This window comes from Panicum virgatum, chromosome 3K (assembly GCF_016808335.1).
Source record: "Panicum virgatum strain AP13 chromosome 3K, P.virgatum_v5, whole genome shotgun sequence".
Classification (NCBI taxonomy): Eukaryota; Viridiplantae; Streptophyta; class Magnoliopsida; order Poales; family Poaceae; genus Panicum; species Panicum virgatum.
In genome coordinates, this window is record NC_053138.1 from 32,802,413 (window position 1) to 32,823,991 (window position 21,579).

At 46.7% G+C, this 21,579-nt stretch overlaps 1 protein-coding gene across 1 annotated transcript; it reads left to right on the plus strand.

The window, feature by feature from the left end:
- Positions 1–15,085: 15,085 nt before the first annotated feature.
- On the plus strand, positions 15,086–20,072 carry LOC120699033 (protein trichome birefringence-like 28). Its single transcript, XM_039982885.1, has 6 exons — positions 15,086–15,524; positions 15,674–16,104; positions 18,230–18,401; positions 18,658–18,857; positions 19,002–19,163; positions 19,338–20,072. Exons 1-6 carry the CDS (start codon positions 15,300–15,302, stop codon positions 19,723–19,725), a joined length of 1,578 nt encoding a protein of 525 aa, XP_039838819.1. The 5' UTR covers positions 15,086–15,299; the 3' UTR covers positions 19,726–20,072.
- The last annotated feature ends 1,507 nt before the right edge of the window (positions 20,073–21,579 follow it).

The following is a 21,579-nucleotide window of genomic DNA, read 5'->3' on the forward strand; positions in this document are numbered from 1 at the left end:
TCCGGTCTTCGTAAATAAAAAGAAAAAAGCAAAAAAAATCCTTAAAAACTTTTTTCCAAAAGGGGGGAGAATTCAAGTGGTCGTCTGATGAGCTCTGGTGGTACAGTGGATGGACAGCGCTACTGAAAACTAGTGTGCGTAATTAAGCTAATTAATTAAATAAAATAATTTTTAAGACCCGTAGAAAATGGTGGAGTTCCATCTATGGCAAAATCACGTTGGAAATTAAGATAGTCCCTGCCTACCAGCTTTTATAAGAGTATGTCTACTCCAATTTCATCAGAACATAAAAGAAGGTACTGTAGAAGGATGCCGCGCGCGCATGCACTCCCTCGCCTCGCCGAGGACTTGCCCTGATGTGTGGACTGGGCTTAAATGTGTTTTGCAGTTTTTAATCGCTGAATGACGACGAGTAACTGATGTTAGTTCATGGCGGTTAATTATTAGTTACTAATGACTGATGATTAATGGTTGGTCCCAACTCCCAAATAAGCACTAACTGATGGCCGATGGCCGAAAACACCATTCCACGTGCCCACGCGGCCACAGGGCTTAGGTCAGTCTCAATGGTAGATGTCATCACACGGTTACCAACACTGCCACATCAACTTGACACTCAAATGAAACCATCTCCCTCAGTGCACAGTTTCATTACACAGTTTCATAGACACACTATAGCATTAAATTATACAATGGTGATGTGATCAAATGTGGCATGTGAACTATCAAACACGGTTCCATCAAACTGAAATCCGCCTCCCAACTCTTGTGCGGCAACTCTTGTGTGGCAACCTGACTGCAGTGTCATCCTTTCTTCTCTGCAGTCTGCACCAACCGGTTGGTACCTTCTTTCATGTCCCTCAATCTCACTCCATGCCATCTCTGCTGTTGTAGCAGACCCGCCCAAATTAAACCGGCTTAAGTGCGCTAACTATCATTTTAATGAATAATCAAGTTTCCACGTACTTAAAACGGTGTAATCCGACAGTCCGTCGGGTAATTCCCGATTAAACTACTGTACTCCAGGATCACATTTGCACTAGAAGTCTCGCACGAAGACAAGCACAGGTGATACAAGCATACAGAGATTCTCAAATTAATTTACAACATGAGTCGTACATAAAGGTTTGACAACAAACTACAGAGTTCAAACACAGCGGAAGTTTAAAGCAGAGTTCGAAATACAATACGTTAACTACGAACGACGATACAGGGTGAGCTCCACATCCTGCCCACCGATGTGATGCCAACCTGCCCGAACTTCACAGGGAAGATGGGGCCCACTCGACGGTCCACCCAGGAGGAAGTGGTTGTCCAATCCAGGATGCGCAGATCTCCTCGAAGTCAGCGGGGACACAACCTGCTCAGAAGGGTTACAACAACAACTCTGAGTATACTAATACTCAGCAAGGCTTACCCGACTCTGGGTATACTTAACTCATTATCTAGACATGCAAAGCTTTTTGGATCTGGAGTTCTTTTGCAGAAAGGCTACTAGCGGTGAATCCTTACTTTCAATATTTTAGCTCCATTTAGTATATCGAGTATTAACCAAATTCGCTTAAGTATCTAGAGCACATATGGTGAATCAGATTATCCTTCAGGAACACACAAACCAACATCTCCATTCCGTTCTCATTCCATTTCTTTACTACGATGTGACACAGTGACCAAGGCTCTCATATCCGCGAGTCACAGCGAATCGATCCGATTTAACCTTACAAGGTGGACCTAACCAACACGACATATGTATGCCCCGTCGGGCCACACACGCCAACTGTTCCCATCATCACCCCGACGTCCGAATCACGCCTGCCAAAACTCGGGTGAAGGTTCTCTCACAGCGAACTCCCGGAGAACTCGGAGGCGACATACCATCCAACACCCGCCATCATTCCACTCCCAGAGTAGCGGGTCGTGATTCAAAGTATCGTTGCAAATCAGATAATTAGCTTACCGGTTTCTACTACCTCCTACTTCCGGCATGTGGTTAGTACAGTTCAATCCTCGATCAGCAATGCCAACAACGGTATGGTCCTCAAACGACACAGGCGGAGGCTACCTCCCTCCATTTCTTATCCAGAACCAACTAATCTCCGTCCGGTCTTCATTTATCTTTCCTTATTGATTCCTTTCCAAACCACTTGCCATCAGAACAAGATCTTAAATCTTGTGAGTGATAGGAATCACTCGACTTCTACCGAGATCCTACTTAGCAAAGCATTTCTAACGAACCTGAATACTAGTATAGACTCACGGGTACCTAGGGAGAACATGCATACTATGGTTCCATACAACTCCTAGAACGTAAATGCACAAATACTTATATAAACATTGAATACTGAAAATAAGGGTTATGCTCCGGGGCTTGCCTTGCAGGTCAGCGGGGTTAGCAACTTCTTCGGGGCGTGTTCAACTGCGTCCTCCTGCTGCTCTTCTGCTTGCGGCTCCTGGATCGGCTTAGCGACCAACTCGTAGAAAGTTTCGTTCACGGCGTCTACACGTATGAAAAAGATGCCATGCATGCGTTAGGATAACCGTGCGATGAAGAAATGTATAAGTGCTCATGATGCGAGGTTGCGCGATGCAATGCAATTGAAAGAACCGACAGAGCTGACATGCATCTACTGAGTAGCCACCACAATAAAAGTAATAACCGAATGATTTGAGGACTGATGTGCGGTTCAAAGTTCCACTTATTTTAGCCTGAAGTGTTTCCTTTCAACAACACTACTAAACTCGCTTTAAGAAAGTTAAGCACATGCATAAAAACGGAAAGAGGCAAAAAGTATTTCTTACCAACGGCAAAATAAAGGAAGACTAAAGCTAGAAAATAAATAAATGCGAAAGCACAACCTGCAGGCATACTCTAGCAACAAATATTTACCAGCAGGACAAGCTGCTACTAAAACAGGCAACAAAAATTTACCAACATTTATCGGTGACCAGAAACATTTATTTTAGCCCTAGGATAGAAATCAAACAATAATAGATCCACAAACATGCACATAGGCTATGCATCTGAAAAAATTTTAGTGAACTACACAAGTGAAGAGTAAGCTACTGCATAAATTTCATAATTTTTAGAATAACAAAACAACCGATACAAAATAAACAAGCTTGAGTACAAAGTAAATTATAGCACACGCAACATTGATATTTAACATGTTTGAGTATTTTTCCTCCGAAGATCTTGACTTTATAAACCCAACAAAATTTAGTTTGTATTTTTCTCGTTTTTCTACATTTTTCTACAAAATTTCTAAATTTTCAGCCATTTAAACAAATAAATAAAACCCTAAACCCTAAACCAGGGCTGACGACTGGGCCCCACATGTCAGTGGAAACCAGCCCATCCCCTGCTCTCTGCCCCGCACGTGCACGCCATGGCCGAGGCCACGGCCAGGCCCGCCGGCGGCGCGGCGCGTTCCCCGCCGGTGGGGGCTGGCCGTTGGCGCGGCGGCGCTGGCCCGCAGCCAGGGCGGAGCGGGGAGCGGGGAAGCTGGGGCGCGTGGCCGCACAGCTGGGGCCCGCGCAGGGGCGGCACGGCGGTGAACCGGCGGCGGCGGTGGGGGATTCACGCGGGGAAGGGGACTGGGAGGAGGAGTAGGACGTGGGGAAACTCACTGGGCACTCGAATTGGGAGGAGGTGGACCGGAGGATGGGGATTGACGGGCGGGGCGGCGCTCCGACGGAGCGGCAATGGTGGCCGCAGCGGCTCAGGCCGATTCGGCCGGGGTGGGGCTCAAACGGGCTCGCGGAGGGGCGCAGGTGGTGAAGGATGAGGTGGAGCGACTCGGGTTGGGGAGGATTGAGACGGGGTGGTGGGGTTCGGCCGCGGCAACACCGGCGGTGCAATGCTCGGGCTCGGCTCAGTCTGAGCTCGAGGATGAAGAAGGGTATGGGGAATGGATAGGGACGGCGCGGAGAGCGGATAAGAGTGGTGCGCGAAGGGCGAGGTTCGTCGGGATACTCGACGCGTGGAGTCGCCGGCTAAATTTGGCGAAAATAAAAATTGTAGAGGAGGAGAAGATCTACAACTTTTGTTTTGGGTGAAAGCTGATTCGAGACCCGAATCAGGGAGAAAAACGCGGTCGAACACGGCTAAGTCGAAATTTACTATGCAAACTCGATTAGCACTAATGACATTGCTTAGGTCCATAATTAACGAGTTAAACACGTGATGAGCACCACAATTAACACAGGAGTGTTACAGTTCTTTTCTTTCCCCAAATCTTTTTGCCTAAATCGCCCACTCCATTCCCGAATCAGAGAGCAATCAATCGGGTCACAGCTTAATCTCAACGACACGCTACAGCTTCGATTGAGCCAACGCAAATACTCCCTCTATATCTTAATAGATAACCTTTCAGACCAAACAATTGCACTAAAATAAACTAAAATTTCTTGTCTTAACGACAAGTAAAAAGATACGGAGGGAGTACGCAACACCACCATTGCAAGCTGCTCTGGCGTGAGCACCGCGCAGACTTCTGCTCTCTTGATGATGTTACAAGGATAGAAAGGCTTCAGGAAGGAGGATGGAAAAGCTCGCACACAAGGCAGCACCGCAGCAGGGTCTGAATCGAATGGCTCTTCGGCAGCGGCGGCTTGCGGACAAGGCGTTGTCAGCAGCGCCAGCCCGCGCGCGACGGCCGGCACGGCGGCGGCCGTGGGAGAGGCATTGGCGGCGGCAGTGGGCGGCACACGCAGGCGAGGCTTGTCCGGCATCGGCGTCCCCACTCCCCACGGCGCGTGGGTGCAGGGAGCAGAGGCCCGGGGCGAGGGGAGAAGGGAGCAGCGGATCCAGCAATGAAACGAATCGGTCTCAATGCGAATTTCATCGCGTGTTGTCAGCGTTGGTAACTGTCGTGGTGATGAAACGGTTCTCCCTTCTCTCCTCATTAATCTCTTGCCATGCCATGTGTCATAGATTTAATGTCCATGAAACTCTCGTAACATTGCCACTGAGACTGGCCTTATCGCCACCGTCGATCGCACGAGTGGACCCGTATTGATTGATCACGTGCGTGTGTTCTATGTCCGGTGTGTGAAGGGGTAGTTTTGGAAGCTGCAAAAGCATAAAGGTCACGGGCGGTTCCAATCTTATCCTTTCCCCTGCGATTGGCGTGCCTTGCGCCGGAGCTGCGCCGCACGCTCGCCGAAGGTGCGCCACCCGCGCTTGTTCCATAGGAGATGTGTCGCCTGCGTGAGCTGCCGGAGTTGCGCCGCCCGCGCTCACGCCCCTCGCTTCGCCGGAGCTGCGTCCCCCCGCTTGTGTGTGCCGCCGGAGCTGCGTCGCCCACCCGCGCGCGCCGCTCACTTCGCCAGAGCTGCACCGCTCACCACCGCGCCGCTCGTTCCGCGGAGCAGTGCTGCCCGCGGCGGCGCCTATCCTGCTGAAGCTCGCGAAATCTGAGCTAACCGTTCTTCCCCAACTCCGGCGGGCTTAGAAGAAGGGGTTCGAGGGGCGGCAGGCCAGCCAGGCAGTGAGGATGGCGGGAGGGCGGATTTAGGGTTCTGGCGGCGGGAGAGGCGGTTGGGCCAGGTCGGGGCGGGGGCGGCCATGGCCGAAACTGTGCGTGGTGGTGGACGAAGAAGAAAAAGAACAGAGAAGAAAAGAGATGAGGAAGAAGAAAGAGGGCATGGTACATTTTCATTTTTACCCTTTTAGCCTCCTGTCGCACCGGACACATTGGGTACTGCGCGGGTCCACACCTTTCCCGAATCTCCACACGAGTCTACCTCCTACGGTCCAGATAAACCTGGCGACTGCAGGGGCATGCAGAATTTCCACGTTGTGGTTTGTGACTAATAACTGACGATTAATGGTTGGACACAAAATGACTTGTAACTAATGGCTATCATATGACTGAGGGTTACTAGCAACTGATGTTTTGATAGCTGTCATTGATGCAATGAACCTGGACGTCCAGAGGTCTACTGGTGGCAGTATACTCCCTCCATTCAGTTATGATAGTTATATTTTCGCATGGCATAGTGACCAAGGATACCAAGTATGCTTATGATGAATCCATTAATCACGTTAACCACCCTCTCCTCGTTTCTGCAGTTATTCCTTTCTTGGCGAGACTTCTTGTTACCAGCAATTGTTAACTGCCGCGACTCACGTCGACAAATCCTTTGCCTTCTCTCCGTCATCTCCAGCCCACTCTCGAGGCGCAGGCTTAATATGGAGATCGGTCTTGAATTTCTGAATTTTGGAAATATAGCTATCATAACTAAATGGAGGAAGTATATATCAATCCTCGCCTCTTCTAAGTGTCCTCTACCTCTCCGTTCCAGTCCTCTTTGAGACTGTGTCGAGTGGAGGGTGATCAGATTTTTGCTGAGCGCATTTGTGCAACTGCTCGCTGTGACTTTCTCGACTACTTCCGGTGGCGCACCTGCACAACATCATCTGCATGACATGAACATATGATCGACTACATCGAATAGGTCCGATCAGAATGTCGACTGATCTGGGGTAGCATTGAATCTGATGCCTTCGATATTGGCCCTGCTTCAGGGTACCTACTAAATTTCGTATTTATTTTTGTTATCGTTGTTGCAAACATAATGAACAATACTCCTAGTTTTGTAAAATATGTGTCATGTTTTATTCCATATTTTTTATTAAAATGAATTGCCTCTAATTCCAACACCGGCGGCATTATTCTGGGCCCTTGGGTAAGAGAACGTTGAAACAAGGACGGGCCGCGGAAAAAGCCGAAACGATAAGGTTCTTCCTTCATGCTGGGATAAGTCTAAAGCTTGGACCTTATTTTTAATTATATACTACGGCCTACGGTACCATATCGAGGGGTCTATGTTTGTGTGAATAACAAAAACATGTTTTGTGTTAACGTAACCCAGACAAAAGAAAAACTCATATGTTTTTGTTTTGGTAATCTTTTTTGTGTGGTACTCCCTTCATCGTCGAAGTTTGGGCTAACCAACGCCAAATATTTGGGAATAATATAGGTAGTGTATCCTTCTATTCAGACTTTTTTTAAAAAATGTATACTCCCTCCTATTGTAAAGGAAGTCGCTTCGGACATCGACGCGATCTTCAAAAATAACTTTGACCACTACCTTTTTACAATAAAAAACTTATAAAAAAATATAGTTAAAATATACTTTTACAAAACTATATTTCAAGATGAATCTACTTACATCGGTTTCATATTTTCAAACTCAACTCAAAAGAATTATTTATAGTCAAAGTTTAAAATATTTGACTTAAGACAAACTCAAAATGACTTCTTTTACAATACGGAGAGAGTATGTATCTTCAAAGATATTTTACACACCAAATTGGATCATGCACACAAGTGGAGGGTACGGGTCGATGCCTCCATTATAGGATTCAAATTTTGCTGCTGATTCAAGCAGTTTAATCGCATGCCTTAGTTAATTGTCAATTATACAAGGATTGACTCTAACTAGTATCTATCAACTGTTCACCATCTTGAAATCCTCTATCTCCATCGTATGCAATGCCATCTTATTGCCTCATCTCCATCGTATGCAATCTTGGTTTCAATTGCTGTAGTAGCATTAACTGAGTTTCAGTTTGGTTTGCACTTTGAGATAGACAAACTAAAGAGATTGTGCTAGTTCCCCAAGCTGGCGCTTTCACCTGAAGTTGGAATACCAGATACCAAATTAGCCCGCGACGACTCAATGGTTGTTTACAACAGTGCATCTTTTCCGGAGTGTAAATTAAATTTGGCTTAAACAAGAAAACAACACTTGTGCCTACTATACTTTAGCAATGATAGTAGAAAGCACGCTTCATTTTTTCTTATCTTTATAAGGGTTAGGTCTTAATGCATTCTTCCACTACTGAAAAACATGTCATTAGTATCGGTTGAAAACTAGCTTTAGTTCCAGTTCTCCAACCGGTAGTAGGAGACTGAGACTGAAAGTCTCGATTCTTTTTGCATTATTTGAACCGTGACACAACTATCAACTCATGATTAATAAACGTGCAAAATGGTACTACTACAATGCTAGTATACGACAAGTCCAACAACAGCTAACTACTAATTCGAGACATAAATTAAGCCTAACAGGCTCCCACCAAATGTGAGTGATCAGGCAGACCTAACTCTCCAACCACGGGAAAAAGCAAGCACGACGATGCTGCCCACGCCAATAAGCCATGCATGTCAAACAGGACCATGATGGGACGGCTGCTGCTAGCTGTCCTTGGTCACGTGGGGCTTTTTCGTCATTATTCAACTGGAATTAGACGCTTTACAGCGACATACCACTCGCATTTTGTCGGTTCATGCAAAATCGCCCCGACTGTTTTTTTTCTCTAGAATAAAACATGTAGAACGCTGCTGTTTCGACGTTCTTTCAGAGCAGCAGCAGCAAGAGGCGTCTTGAGAGCAAGTATTATAAAGAGGAGAAGAGAGAAGAAAGAAGGCGTTTCGCTTGTATACGGTTAAAATGAACGCTCTAATCTCTGAGTGTGAGCCTGAAAAAGCTGTTCCGCCAGCAAACAGCCTGCTGCAGGCGCAGAGGCTCGCATGCAGGCCGCGAGTGGGCTGGGTTAGAGCATGTATTATAACAGGCGGTAAACGGGCTGGGAACTGACGTGGCCGAGGAGAGAGAAGGAGGCGGACGACTCGCTCCGCGCCCGCTCAGGCCGGCGGAGAGGCACTCCGTGCGTTGCTATTGGCTGAGCTGGCGGGGCCCGCCACCATCGCCGCCTCCCTCCCAGCCGGCGGTCGGCGCACTTATAAAACTTGCTCTTATTGACCCTGCGGCGTCCAAAGGCATTATTCTATCAATCAATCAGGCCGGGCTGACAGCTACACTGTACATCGTCAGTAATGTCCTGTTCATGTCCTCATGAGAGTATAGAATCAAGTCAAACGGCAAACAATGGTCACAATGCAAATTAAATCAAGTTTGCCAGATTTGAGAACACAGGGGAGGAATGAAAAAGAAATCAGTGGAAGCAGCAAGTTTGTTGGTTAGACTAGTGGTGAGTGCTGGGCCCGTCAAAGTGCGTAATCCGAAGGACTGTCTGGACGACGTCGACATACAAAAGCGAGAGCTCGAGCTGTGTTTAGATGCGAAAAGTGAAGTTGAAAAGCACTGTAGCATTTTTCATTTGTATGTGGTAAATATTGTCCTACCATGGGCTAACTAGGCTCAAAAGATTCATCCCGCAACGTACATCCAAACTGTGCAATAAGTTGTTTTGTTTACCCACATTTAGTGTTCCATGCATGCGTAATTTATTATATTTAATGTTTCGATGTGATTTCGATGTGACGGAAAGTTTGGAAACTTTAGAGACTAAACACAGCCGAGCTAACTAACAGTCCAGCTAACACATTTCCGCTGAGATGTAGTAGTACGACTCAGAGCCAATGATTAGCGAGCTAGCTTGGCATTGTTAATGCGTTTGTTGTTTTCTCCGGAAAGGATCGAGTGACTTTGAAGAAAGGTCGAGCGGCCTGCTTGTTTATTCTAGAGCAATCTTATATACAATAATTCAATGCAAGAAGTACTGCTATCTCATAAAGTCGTTTCTTTTTTTTTTAAAAAAAAAGCGTTCGCAATTGTTTACTGAAGAATAGCCTGGCCTTTTCTTTCAGATAATGGTGAACAATAGCCTGGCTACTGGGGTTATATAGCTGGTGAACGGTTGAACCAGGCATGAATTATTCACCTGCTCTCTAGTATTCAGATAAGAAAAAGGTCAGTAGACCTCTCAAATCTCAATTACGCACACTAGTTTATAAATATCCAACACTCCCTCCGTTTCATTTCGAAGTGCAAGTCATTTTGACTATGTAGATACATAATATTTTGTTATGCACCTAGACATATATTATATCTAGATATATAAAAAAATTATATATCTAGATTTGTTAAAACAACCTACCATTTAAAATAGACAAAGTACGTATTTGCCTCTGTCCAGCGAAGCCTGATCATTGTTTGATCTTGATTGGACGGAGTACCACGACAGGCTGCAGCTTCTTCAGCTCAGGAGGAGCCTTCCGGTCTTCGTAAATAAAAAGAAAAAAAGCAAAAAAAAATCCTTAAAAACTTTTTTTTCAAAAGGGGGGGAGAATTCAAGTGGTCGTCTGATGAGCTCTGGTGGTACAGTGGATGGACAGCGCTACTGAAAACCAGAATATGGTTGGGGTGGGTCGTGCCTTGGCGACCCCGGCCCCAACGACGGAAGGTCATGGATCCTTTTCCTCCGCTCACTTTAGTTTGTTGCAAAATTAATTAATTAATTAATTTAAACCATCGTCGTCCAGGGGCAGAGAGAGAGAGAGATTCGTCAAACCCCCGGCACCTACCTGACTAGCTGAGGTTCGCCTCGTCGACGCAATTTGGCCATGTGCTCGAGGTGCTTTATGTTAATTTAGAGCCCGTTTAGTTACCAAAAATTTTCACCTCTCCTTTGAACACATGTATGAAGCACTAAATGTAATTAAATAACAAAACTAATTACACAGTTTGGATGTACACGACGAGACGAATCTTTTGAGCCTAATTAGTGCATAATTAGTCATAAGTGCTACAGTAACCCATATGTGTTAATGATGCGGTCAAATGCCTCAAATGATTCGTCTCGCGATTTTTAAATGAGTTCTGAAATTAGTTTTTTAATTAGTGTTCGAAAAATCCTTCCGATATCTAGTTAAATATTGACGTGACACCAAAATTTTTTTTGTTTGGGAACTAAACGCCCTATATGAAAAAAAATACAATTTATGCTTGTGGTTGGTAGCAGCAGCAGGAGGAGGAGGACGAAAGCACCTGCTGGGCTGCTAGGCTGCCATCGCCGGCTGCTCTGCTCCCAATCTCCCATGCCTCCTCACTTCCATTCCCTCCATCCCGTATGCCTCGGACGCCTCGGCGTCTTCACGTCAGCTACGTGCACGCGGCGAGAGACGCGTTGGCCGGGCGCGCCCGCATGTGGGGCGTACGTGCAGCCACTGGGGTGGCGGCTGCTGGTAGCAGCAGCAGCAGCGCGGCACATTGCCATGGCAGAGTTGGTGGGGCCCTGCCTTTAGTCCGGACGAGTAGGAGATCACACGCAGGCAGCACGGGCACAGTGATTCAGCAAAGGAATTGAATGGAGTGGGAGAACGATTGGGGAGCATTCTGCCGTGGATCGGCAGACAAAGCCAATCGGGATTCCCTGACTTCTCAAGGCAAGTCAGGGACACTATTACTGTGACTTTTGACTTTTGAGCCTATGTGAGCGTCCGCTCTGAGATGGATGGATAGGATCGATCACTACAGTACTCATGCTACAGTGTTCCGTGGGCAGCATATGGTGTTCTGTGCACAGTCCCTACTACAGTGAATCACGGTAGGCAACACTGTTCATCCAGACTTTTAACAATGTTCCTCTTCATGACTTCGCTTCATGAAGTAGAGAAGTTGGATCGAGACAAAGCAAGCATACGGCCCTACCACTTGCGCTGCCTTCATAGTAGGAGGAGAACTGTTCATCAGCGGCAAAAGCGGGGAGCGGTGAAAGTCGCTGGCTGGACCCGGATCGCCGCCGATTGATGATTGGAGCGAGTTTTCTCGTGGGATCGGATGCTCGTTACGTTGCTTTTTTTTTTGGCTACCGAGGAAATACTTGTATGTCGACAGGGAGAGATGCTCCACCTCGGTCCGGGAAATTTGAAGCTTTTAACGAACTGGGCAGGAAAGCTACCAACACCAAGTCTCTCAACAAATATATGGCACCACTCACACACACCCCAAACATGCGGCTAAAATTCCAGACAACGCACACCGCTGAGTTCTCGCAAACTCCACGATTCAAATGTCGTCGTTTGCCGCCTCTTGACTGTTAAATCCTTCACCAGATGGAGACTCGCCCCGACCAAGTTGATGTACTATCGCATCTTGTAGGCCATCTACACCTTCCCCAACCATACCGATTAGGGCATTGTCCATGGCCTCGACCTGGTTATCGTTGAGGTCGAAAATCTCATTCAGAGCATGCAGCGTCCACATCTTCTTGTAGGGGCCCATTGAACATGTCAACTAGCTCTTGCAACGCAACCTCAACTGGGGCAGCCTCGTGCCCTCATCATTTAAAACACCAAGCTTACAACAAAAGGTTACGCTGTGGCTGCATTTGATTCATCGGGCGTGCATTTCCGTTGCGCACATGGAGACGAAGCTACAAAATGAAAATCAACTGGACCCCACCTCAGCATGTTAGGCAACTGCATGCATTGCTGAAATTCCTTAACCGAATGTGGCGGAGCTCGATTGGGGAGCACTCCGCGCCAGAAACCTGCTGCGGCATCCAGCCCTACCTACCACTACACGGTCCACCACACTTCACCAACAGTACACTGTTCACCGAGAAGAGCCCCGCAAAGGTGTCCCCACACACACGGCCAGAGCAAGAGGAGAGGGACGTCTGTCCACTGACCGGTGAGTGAGCAAGGTTAACCTAACCGGTGGGAACCGGTCCGATTTGACCGGTTACCGGTCAAACCGGTCCGGTCCGGTTTCGGTTTCGGCCGGTACCCAACCGGCCAAAATTCAAATTTTAAATTTGAATTCAAAAAATGAAAAATTCCCAAAAAATTTCTAAAAATACTTCAAGGTGTGATGAATCTAATGGTGTCAAATTTTCTCAAAAATTCATTCATTTAGTATAGTTTGTGGGAATTTAAAGTTAAATCAAAAAAGAAAAAGAAAAAAATGGGCCGGCCCATGAAGGCCCACCGATCAAACCGGTCAAACCGGCCGGTAAACCGGTCAAACCGGTCGGTAAACCGGTTGCACGGGAGCTTTTGAATTTCAAACCGGTCAAACCGACCGGTAAACCGGTAAAACCGGCCGGTAAACCGGTCGGAACCGGTTGCATGGGAGTTTTTGAATTTATTTGAATTTGGATTTGAATTCAACCGGTTTCCACCGGTTACCGGCCTAACCGGTCCGGTAAACCGGTACCGGAGGGCGGCGGTTAGGCCGGTCCGGTCGGTTTTTAAAACCCTGTGAGTGAGACGGCACGTCGAGCGCAGATCCATGCCGTCTCCGGGAATCAGGAACCCTCCAATGCCAAGCCAGGTAAACCCAGCGAGAGAGAGACCAATTTAGAAGGCGACTCGCCGCCAGATTTTTCTGTCGGCTGGGTTAATTCCGAAAAAGAAATCATTTGATGTACATTATAGAGAAGAATATTAGCATCTAACGCATCAAATAAATAAACTATGAAAATATATTTCATAATAGATCTAATTATTCTCATCTGACATTCAGAATGCTATTATCTTTTTTATAAACTTGATCAAATTTAAAACATTTTGACTAAAGACAAATCAAAATGGCTTACTACATTCCTGTATGAAGAGAGCAGTAGTTTGCACCACTGCATGCGTAGCTCACGTGTGCGTTCCAAAAACTGGTCATAAAAGTCCAGCTACCACAGCAGATGCAAACAGGTGCCCGGGAACATTTAAGGATTAGTCCACTTAACATTGACGTATATTTTTCCCTTTCCGCAAGACGGTGTAGCGTCATCCATGCGGCCCATAAATGTCAAGCAAAATTATCATTAGTTTTACACTGTACTGTATCCATTCTTTTGCTAGATCTATTTCTAGAATTACCCTTTTATCTTTTAATAATTCAATTGAATTGTCGTATGGATACGACTGTTTTGACTCTCGAAGGACACAATTTCATAGCATAGTTATTAAGACTGAGAATTAGATAATTGCACCGGCTGAATTTTATGAGAATGAAACTCCTCTCTCATCTCACAATCTCTTTTCTCTCTCTCTCCTCACCATGTCAACAAAATTGATGATGTGATATACAATTTAATACCATGAAACTTTTACTGAGACTAGTCTTAAGAAAGAAATTAATGTATGCATATCAGCATATGATGACGCCGATACCTAGTAGTCCTTGTGATTTTTTTTTTCCGCTAACGAGACATGATTATCAGAAGATAATAAGTCTCCTCATTATCGTGTATAGTTAGAGTATATGCAGGTCCGTCAGAAGAGAATGGTGGAAGCATGTGGGTATAGCTAGAGTATAGTCGGATAATGAGTTTAGAGTTGTTCCTATTTTCAGTTTAGAGAGAGAAGAATATAATAGGGCAACTGTTTGAGTTTAGACGACGGAGCAGATGATGGCTAAGGGTCCCCCCCCCCCCCCCTGCATATGTGGCCACTAGAGCTGTCTTTAGTGCGCGGAAAGCCCAAATCAATCAGCAAATTGACAAAGACACCAACGTATTTGTGTACCCTTTTTGGCACACGACGATGACATTGTTTAGACAGCCTTACCTTGCTAGTACGTACTTTATAATTTGAACCGCAGAGGTCGATCAGACCATATGTCCATATAAGGTCAAAGACTTTGCTCGACTGTCCTATTGAAAATGGTTACGACCCTAAATGAAAAAGGGACATTTTATACATAGCTAAGTATATTTTGCCAAGAAATTAAATATGGTTAAGCACGATTCAGGAGTACTACTATTCAGATTTTTTTATATATTTTTTTGGTGATGCCAAGCAAACACCAGAGCCGTCTCGGTCGCGTGGAGCAGTGCGCCACTTTTGACCGTTACCCAGACCATCTGCATGGCAGCAAACTGGCGGAGCTGTTCATCGGTAAAAGTGGGCCGTGGCCCCCCTTTGGCCCAACAAAATCACATAGCTATATACCCATTTCGTGTCCTTCTAGTTTAGTATAGTCATCCAGGCTGGTATTTTGTTAGTTCCATGGGTCACATGTATTTTGTTGAATGTGATCAAAATATTATTAACCATATGTATATATATACATTTTACATAAATTAGGCAAAATATCCCCCCTACGGTTCATTTCTACTCCGCCAGCCAAGCCAAGGATCGCGTAATTACCGTGCGCTTTGTGCCATAATTGACCCTACCACTAACCTCTTTTTTATCCATACCGGGCCCACTTCGAGCTCTGCTCACAAGTCACCCGCCACAGCTACCGAACCCCCCTCACTCCTCGCATTCCTCTCCTCAGTCCCTCACCCTACGCGGGCCCCACCCGCCCCGCCTGTTCTCCGCTCCCCTCTCGAAGTTGAAGAGCGTGCCCGGCCTCATAAATAAACGACGAGGAAGCCGAGCGGAGCGAAGGAAAGCTGCTTGCCCCGCCGCGGAGGAGGCGAATCAAACGGACCACCACACCGGGCCGCGGGGAAATAAAGGAGGCCGCGCTCGCGGAATCTCCCCCAATCCACCCCCGCCAAGCCCCGTGCTCGCCCGATCCCGTCCGGCCCGGCGGCGATGCGGATCCCGCGGCGGAAGGGCGGGGCGGGGCCGCTCGCGGTCGGGGTGCCCAGCAGGCGCGCGCAGGTGGCCGCGGTCTTCGCGCTCGCCGCGCTGCTGGGGGTCTCCGTGCTCTACGACAGCGCGCACATCGCCGCCTCGCTGCGGAGGCACGGCGCCGGACCCAGGGCGTACGACAAGCTCGCCTCCGACGACGCCGTCTCCAGCGCCAGCGCCGCGAGGGTGAGCGCCCACTGCTCCTGCTCCTTGCTGCTACCTTCTCTTCAGTCTTCTCCCGGTTGCTCGGTTGCTGGTAGCTCTAAGCTGGGCCTACCTGGTTGTGGTTTTTGTTCCATGTTTTTGAGGAAACTGGTTTTTGTTCCTGCGTGCAGGAGGCGGCGCCGGCCGTGGAGGAGGAAACCGCGCGCCCGCCGCCGGCGAAGGGGGCGGAGTCGGCGCCGGTGGAGGGCACGGATCGGCCCGACCCGCCCCCGCACCAGCAGCAGGCGGAGGCGGAGGCGGTGGCTAAGCCCGGAGCGACGGCGGGGAGCTCGCTGCAGGACGCGCCGCTGATCGAGGAGGTGGTGCAAGGGGGAGGAGCGGGCCGGCACGACGGCGGCGGGGCGCAGGCGGCGGCGCGGCAGGAGGAGGGGGCGTGCGACCTCTACAAGGGCCGCTGGGTGTACGACGAGGCCCGCGCGCCGCTCTACAAGGAGTCCGCCTGCGGCTTCCTCACGGAGCAGGTCACCTGCATGCGCAACGGCCGCCGCGACGACGACTACCAGAAGTGGCGCTGGCAGCCCGACGGCTGCGACCTCCCCAGGTGCGTGGCGGCTCCCCGCCTTGCTTCCTTGCTTGCCTGCCACTCCATTTCCTCCCCTTCCTCTTTTCCCCCTTTCCATTGTACATCTACCGTCGTATACGTGTATCTCTATACGTATACGTGTACGTGCATACGGCCCTGCGAGCGTAGTTCAGTGGTTGGTTAGGTGCGTGCGCGCTTTCGCTCGCGGACTGGAAAGCGGGGGTGGACGCGTGCTCCTCATGGGCGGCTGCGTGCGGCCAGATCGCTTCGCGCTTTCTTTTTTGTTCGGGAGCCAGCGTCAGGTGAGCGGATCCGTGTCTGCATCTGGGGGGCTGCAGGGGTCTTTTGGTCTTATTTTTTCTTGTGCGCTCTGTGTGGACGTGGTGATACCCCTACTTGTCTGGCGGATTGGCAATCGCGCGAGGAGTACAGGTGTATTGTAGCAACCTCATCTTGTTGGATTCCATGTTCGGCACCATTGCTAACCACAAAATAATACCCATTGCCCAACTTGTCATGCGCGTAGAGTTGTAGTGACTACAACTAGTTAGCCCAGACGAAAACTCAATGACGTAGTTCCAGCATTGCCATCATTTCACACAGTAGCTTTGTTTTCACAGTATGCTTTTGTTCCAGCATTGCCAGTATTTTGTAGTTAGCAGTGGTTGTCGATGTATTGCAGAGATCATGCTTGGTTTTTACATAGCTCTGTCCTTGTTGTTAGTAGTCTCAGAAGTTTCAGCAAGGCAAGTGGCTGTGCAGGGTTGCCCTGCATCAAGACTGCAGAGTACGTTAGGTGAAGTTGATCTGTCGAAGCCTGTACTCATTATCTGTGTTTCTTGGAAACTAAGATTTGTATATTGGTGTACTTTGATCTGTTAGGTGCTATAATTGATGAGACAAAGAGACCGCACTCATGTCAGCTATGGTCTTTCTTTGAATAGATTAAGCAATTTATTGGTCGATAGAGAAGTTTCGTTTGTTACAGAAAGTTGTTGTGTGGAGAAGTAACAGGTTTGGAATCTCAAAAAAAAAAGGGGGGGGGGGGGGTGGAGTTGCATGACCTGGCATCTACCTCTAGTGCTAACCAACTACTAACAATCATTTGCAGTTCTATGTTTGGTTGGTAAATTGGTGAATGGACTACTTCATACAAAACAGCAGCTAACTCACGAGCTAAACAAATAATTGATCAACACTTTTTGTATACTCCAGAACCTTTCAGATTGGTTAGGTTTGGGCTCATTATCAGCACCTTGTATTAGTTACACTCACATCACAATTTAGCTACGATGGACCCAAACGAGATAGGTAATATGCAGCTAAAGCTCTTCTAACTAGTTAAACAATTATTATCCAATTAGCTGGTGCATCCAGTTAATTCCAGCTAATCAGCTAATGGATTTGCTGGATGGATCCAAACGGGCCCTAAATGTTAGTTTTTTTTTCAAATGCATGCAGCTACAAGCTGTTGGCTCACTTACAGTATTATTTATCTAGGCAATGCATTCGGTAAATCTGTAGCGCATGCTCTTCGATGCAATATTTTTCGCTGTTACATGTTGCATGACAAACATTCAAAACAGAGCAAATTTATCAGAAAGTTGTAACAGTTAGACACATCGATTAGTAGCCACAGTGAATCTGGAAGCAGCTAGTGTCTTAACTACTTCTGAAATTCAAAGTTTACCATTCCATCCTACTGAAATCAGAGAAACATTTTGTGTATCTAATTGAATGATTGTAGAGAGTTCCTACTTTCATGCCTGTTGTACTTTTCTATGACAAGTGAGTTTTGTTGCATGTGCAGTGTTGTCTACTCTCTGACAAGTGAGTTTTGTTGCATATTCTCAATGTCCCGTCCCACCATGGGACCATGACAGTATATTTCAAGTCAGAGAGAAGTTATACTATACATCACTCATGTAAATGAACTTTGGCATATTTTTGATGTGGGCCTTCCTGGCTTGGAAAATGCAATATCATCATAAATTTAGTGGATGTTAAACTGTACAAAAGATGCTGATGACAAATCATAAATAGATTGTGGCTCAACCAAAGTGTTGCGAAACTCACTTGAAAAGTCTTGTCAAATGCATATCTTGTTATGGAACTGATGGGTGTTTTGATGATTTTGTTACAGATTTGATTCCAAGTTACTTCTGGAGAAGCTAAGGAACAAAAGACTGATGTTTGTGGGGGATTCTCTGAATCGCAACCAGTGGGAGTCCATGGTGTGCCTTGTCCAGGCAGAGGCTCCATGGGACAAAAAGTCACTTGTCAAGAATGGTTCTCTGAATGTTTTCCGTCTTCAGGTACTTGCATACGTAACATATGCACATAAACTAGTGGATACTGGCCACTACAAAATTCATTGGCGATTATATCACCATTGAAGATCTAGCTGTTAGAAAATGGTATCTGTATTAGTGAATTACAGTATCAGCCTCAATAATTAAGAAAAAGGATAAAAATGTTGAAATTATATTTATGTTGAGATTTTTTTTCTATCTTCACGTGTGAATCTTATCGTTAATCCTGGTACGAATAATTTACTTGGGATGTTTTCAGGAATACAATGCAACAGTTGAGTTCTACTGGGCTCCTTTCCTAGTTGAGTCAAACTCAGACGATCCAGACATTCACAGCATCAGTGACCGCATGATCAAGCCAACATCGATCGCGAAGCATGCGGCAAACTGGGAGGGGGTGGACTACTTGATCTTCAATACTTACATTTGGTGGATGAACACACCGCAGATGAAAACAGTGTAAGTACTGTAGACATTAATCTGTCAATCCTTGTGAACAACGAAGTCTGACCAACATACCAACCTTAGTAGTGACATAGAAAATCTTTATGTTCTGGATATGCTTGCCTTTGCCAATGCTTACACAATCTACTTTGAATACAGGCACAGCGGATCTTTTTCAAGAAAACATGTTAAGTATAATGAAATAGAGCGTGTCGATGCATACCGGAAGGTCCTCAAGACATGGTCTAGATGGGTAGAAGCGCACATAGATCCCAAGAGAACTACTGTCTTATTCATGAGCGTGTCACCTGTACATATGCAGTAAGTATCCATATCTTGATTCAAAGCTTCTGCCAACATTCATGTTCATTTCAAACTGCATGTTGCTGTGATGCTGTTTAGTGTCAATGCCTTCTGCCATTATTGTTGCACAATTGTACTACTCTGAGGATGCTGGATCTGAGCACTGATGACACATTCATTGTCTTGGTGCAGGAGTGAAGGTTGGGGCAGCCCTAATGCCGTAAAATGCTTCTCCGAGACACAGCCAGCAATCAATTACACGAAAAAACTGGAGGTGGGCACGGACTGGGATCTCTTTGCGACCGCACAGCGCGTGACGAGGTCTATGAAGAAGGTTCCAGTGCACTTCATCAATATAACTGCGCTGTCGGAGATCCGCAAGGATGCCCACACCTCCGTGCACACCTTGCGTCAGGGGAAGCTGCTGACGGCGGAGCAGAAGGCGAACCCAAGAAAGTTCGCAGACTGCATCCACTGGTGCCTCCCCGGCGTGCCGGACACATGGAATGAATTCGTTTATGGCCACATTGTGTCGACCCCGCCGCAGGAGCGGATGCCCGGGGAGCAACCTCATAGATGACAGAAATGTTGCACCGGAAATCTGGTAGCTCATTTTAGCGAGGAAAAGATTTGTGATCGAGGCCGTAAGTTATATTTTTTCTAGGTCTAGAATTCTATACTGTTGGTTCACCTAAGCATTTGTTGGAAGGTAAGATCACAGTATAGCGAGCACGTAGCTGTGAACAGGCACGATCACCTGCGGAGCGTTCTCGCTTTTGTCTGAATGTGGTTGGTTGAGGGGAAATGCTTCTGTGCTTCTCGTGCCCCACCTGGCACGTGTACATAATTTTACCTGATTCCTTCATGAAATTGTCTATATCCGTGTAGTAAAATTTTATAGAACTTACCGGAATATGCTTTCGAGAACTTTCATCATTCCGTGTCATAACTAGCGATGACAATATCAGTGGGATATGTTGGGTTGATCATGTCAGCGATGATGTCAGCATTTAGAAAATATCATAGTTAATCAATAGCTGCTAATAAATAAGTCCAAATTGGACTTTAGCTCTTGATTGGAGGGCACTAGAAGGCCCTTGAAAGGTGCTGTCCCACCTGTGATGCTGGGAATATAAATAGGAGAGAATTTTTATGGACATCTTTAGTGATGAATGAGGTCACAAGGGATATACAAGGTGAGATCCCTTGGTGTATGCAACTGATGATGTGGTGCTAGTTGACGAGAGTAGGGCAGGGGTTAATAGGAAGTTAGAGATGTGGAGACGCACGTTAGAGTCGAAAGCGTTCAGACTTAGTAGGACCAAGACCGAGTATATGATGTGCGATTTCAACGCGACTAGGCATGAGGGGGGAGACGTTAGTCTAGATGGGCAAGTGGTGGTCCAGAATAATACTTTTCGGTATTTAGGATCGGTGCTACAAAAGGATGGCGACATTGATGCAGATGTTAGGCATAGAATTTCAGATGTCTGGTTGAAATGGCGGCAAGCATCTGGTATCCTTTGTGACAAGAGGGTGCCACAAAAGCTAAAAGGCAAATTCTATAGGACAACAATTCGTCCGGCGATGTTATACGGTGCTGAATGTTGGCCTACAAAAAAGCGACATGTCCAGCAACTGAATGTAGCAGATATGCGGATGTTGCGGTGGTTTTGTAGGCACACAAGGAGGGATAGAGTCCGGAACGAAGTTATTCGGGATAGGGTCGGGGTGGCACCAATTGAGGAGAAACTTACCCAGCATCGCCTGAGATGGTTTGGACATGTCCAACGAAGGCCTCCTGAGGCGCCGGTGTGTAATAGGGTTCTTGAGCGGGTCGATAATGTAAAGAGGGGTAGAGGTAGACCTAAACTGACATGTGATGAGTCGGTTAAGAGAGACCTTAAGGATTGGAATATCTCTAAAGAGATAGCTTTGGATAGGAGCGCTTGGAGACTAGCTATCAATGTGCCTGAACCTTGAACTTATTTCTTTCGGGTTTCATCTCTAGGCTACCCCAACTTGCTTGGGAAAAAAAGGCTATGTTGCTGTTGTTGTTGTAGAATTCTTATGGACATAAGGCTCTACGTTTTAGCCTCTCCCCTAAAAAATCTAGCTGTCCAATCTCAGCTAATCATAGAAATCACAGGACTGCCTTCTCTACTTAATTCTAGCACTAGAAGCAAGAACAGTAAAGAAGAAAAAAATGAGACCCTCAAGTAATCAAGGTATGTTTAACATCCCATCTTAATTTTGTGGTTCCTTCTTGGGCTAGATGATCCTGCACATCTAACAATGGCACCAGAGCCACCTAGTCTCAAGATTGAACCCTCTAAGTGTTGAATTTCATGTCAACAAGCTACTGTTAGTGTTCATGTTCATGTCTATGTGATCGTGTTTATGTTCTCGCCCTAAGTTCGTGTTCTGTTTGAGT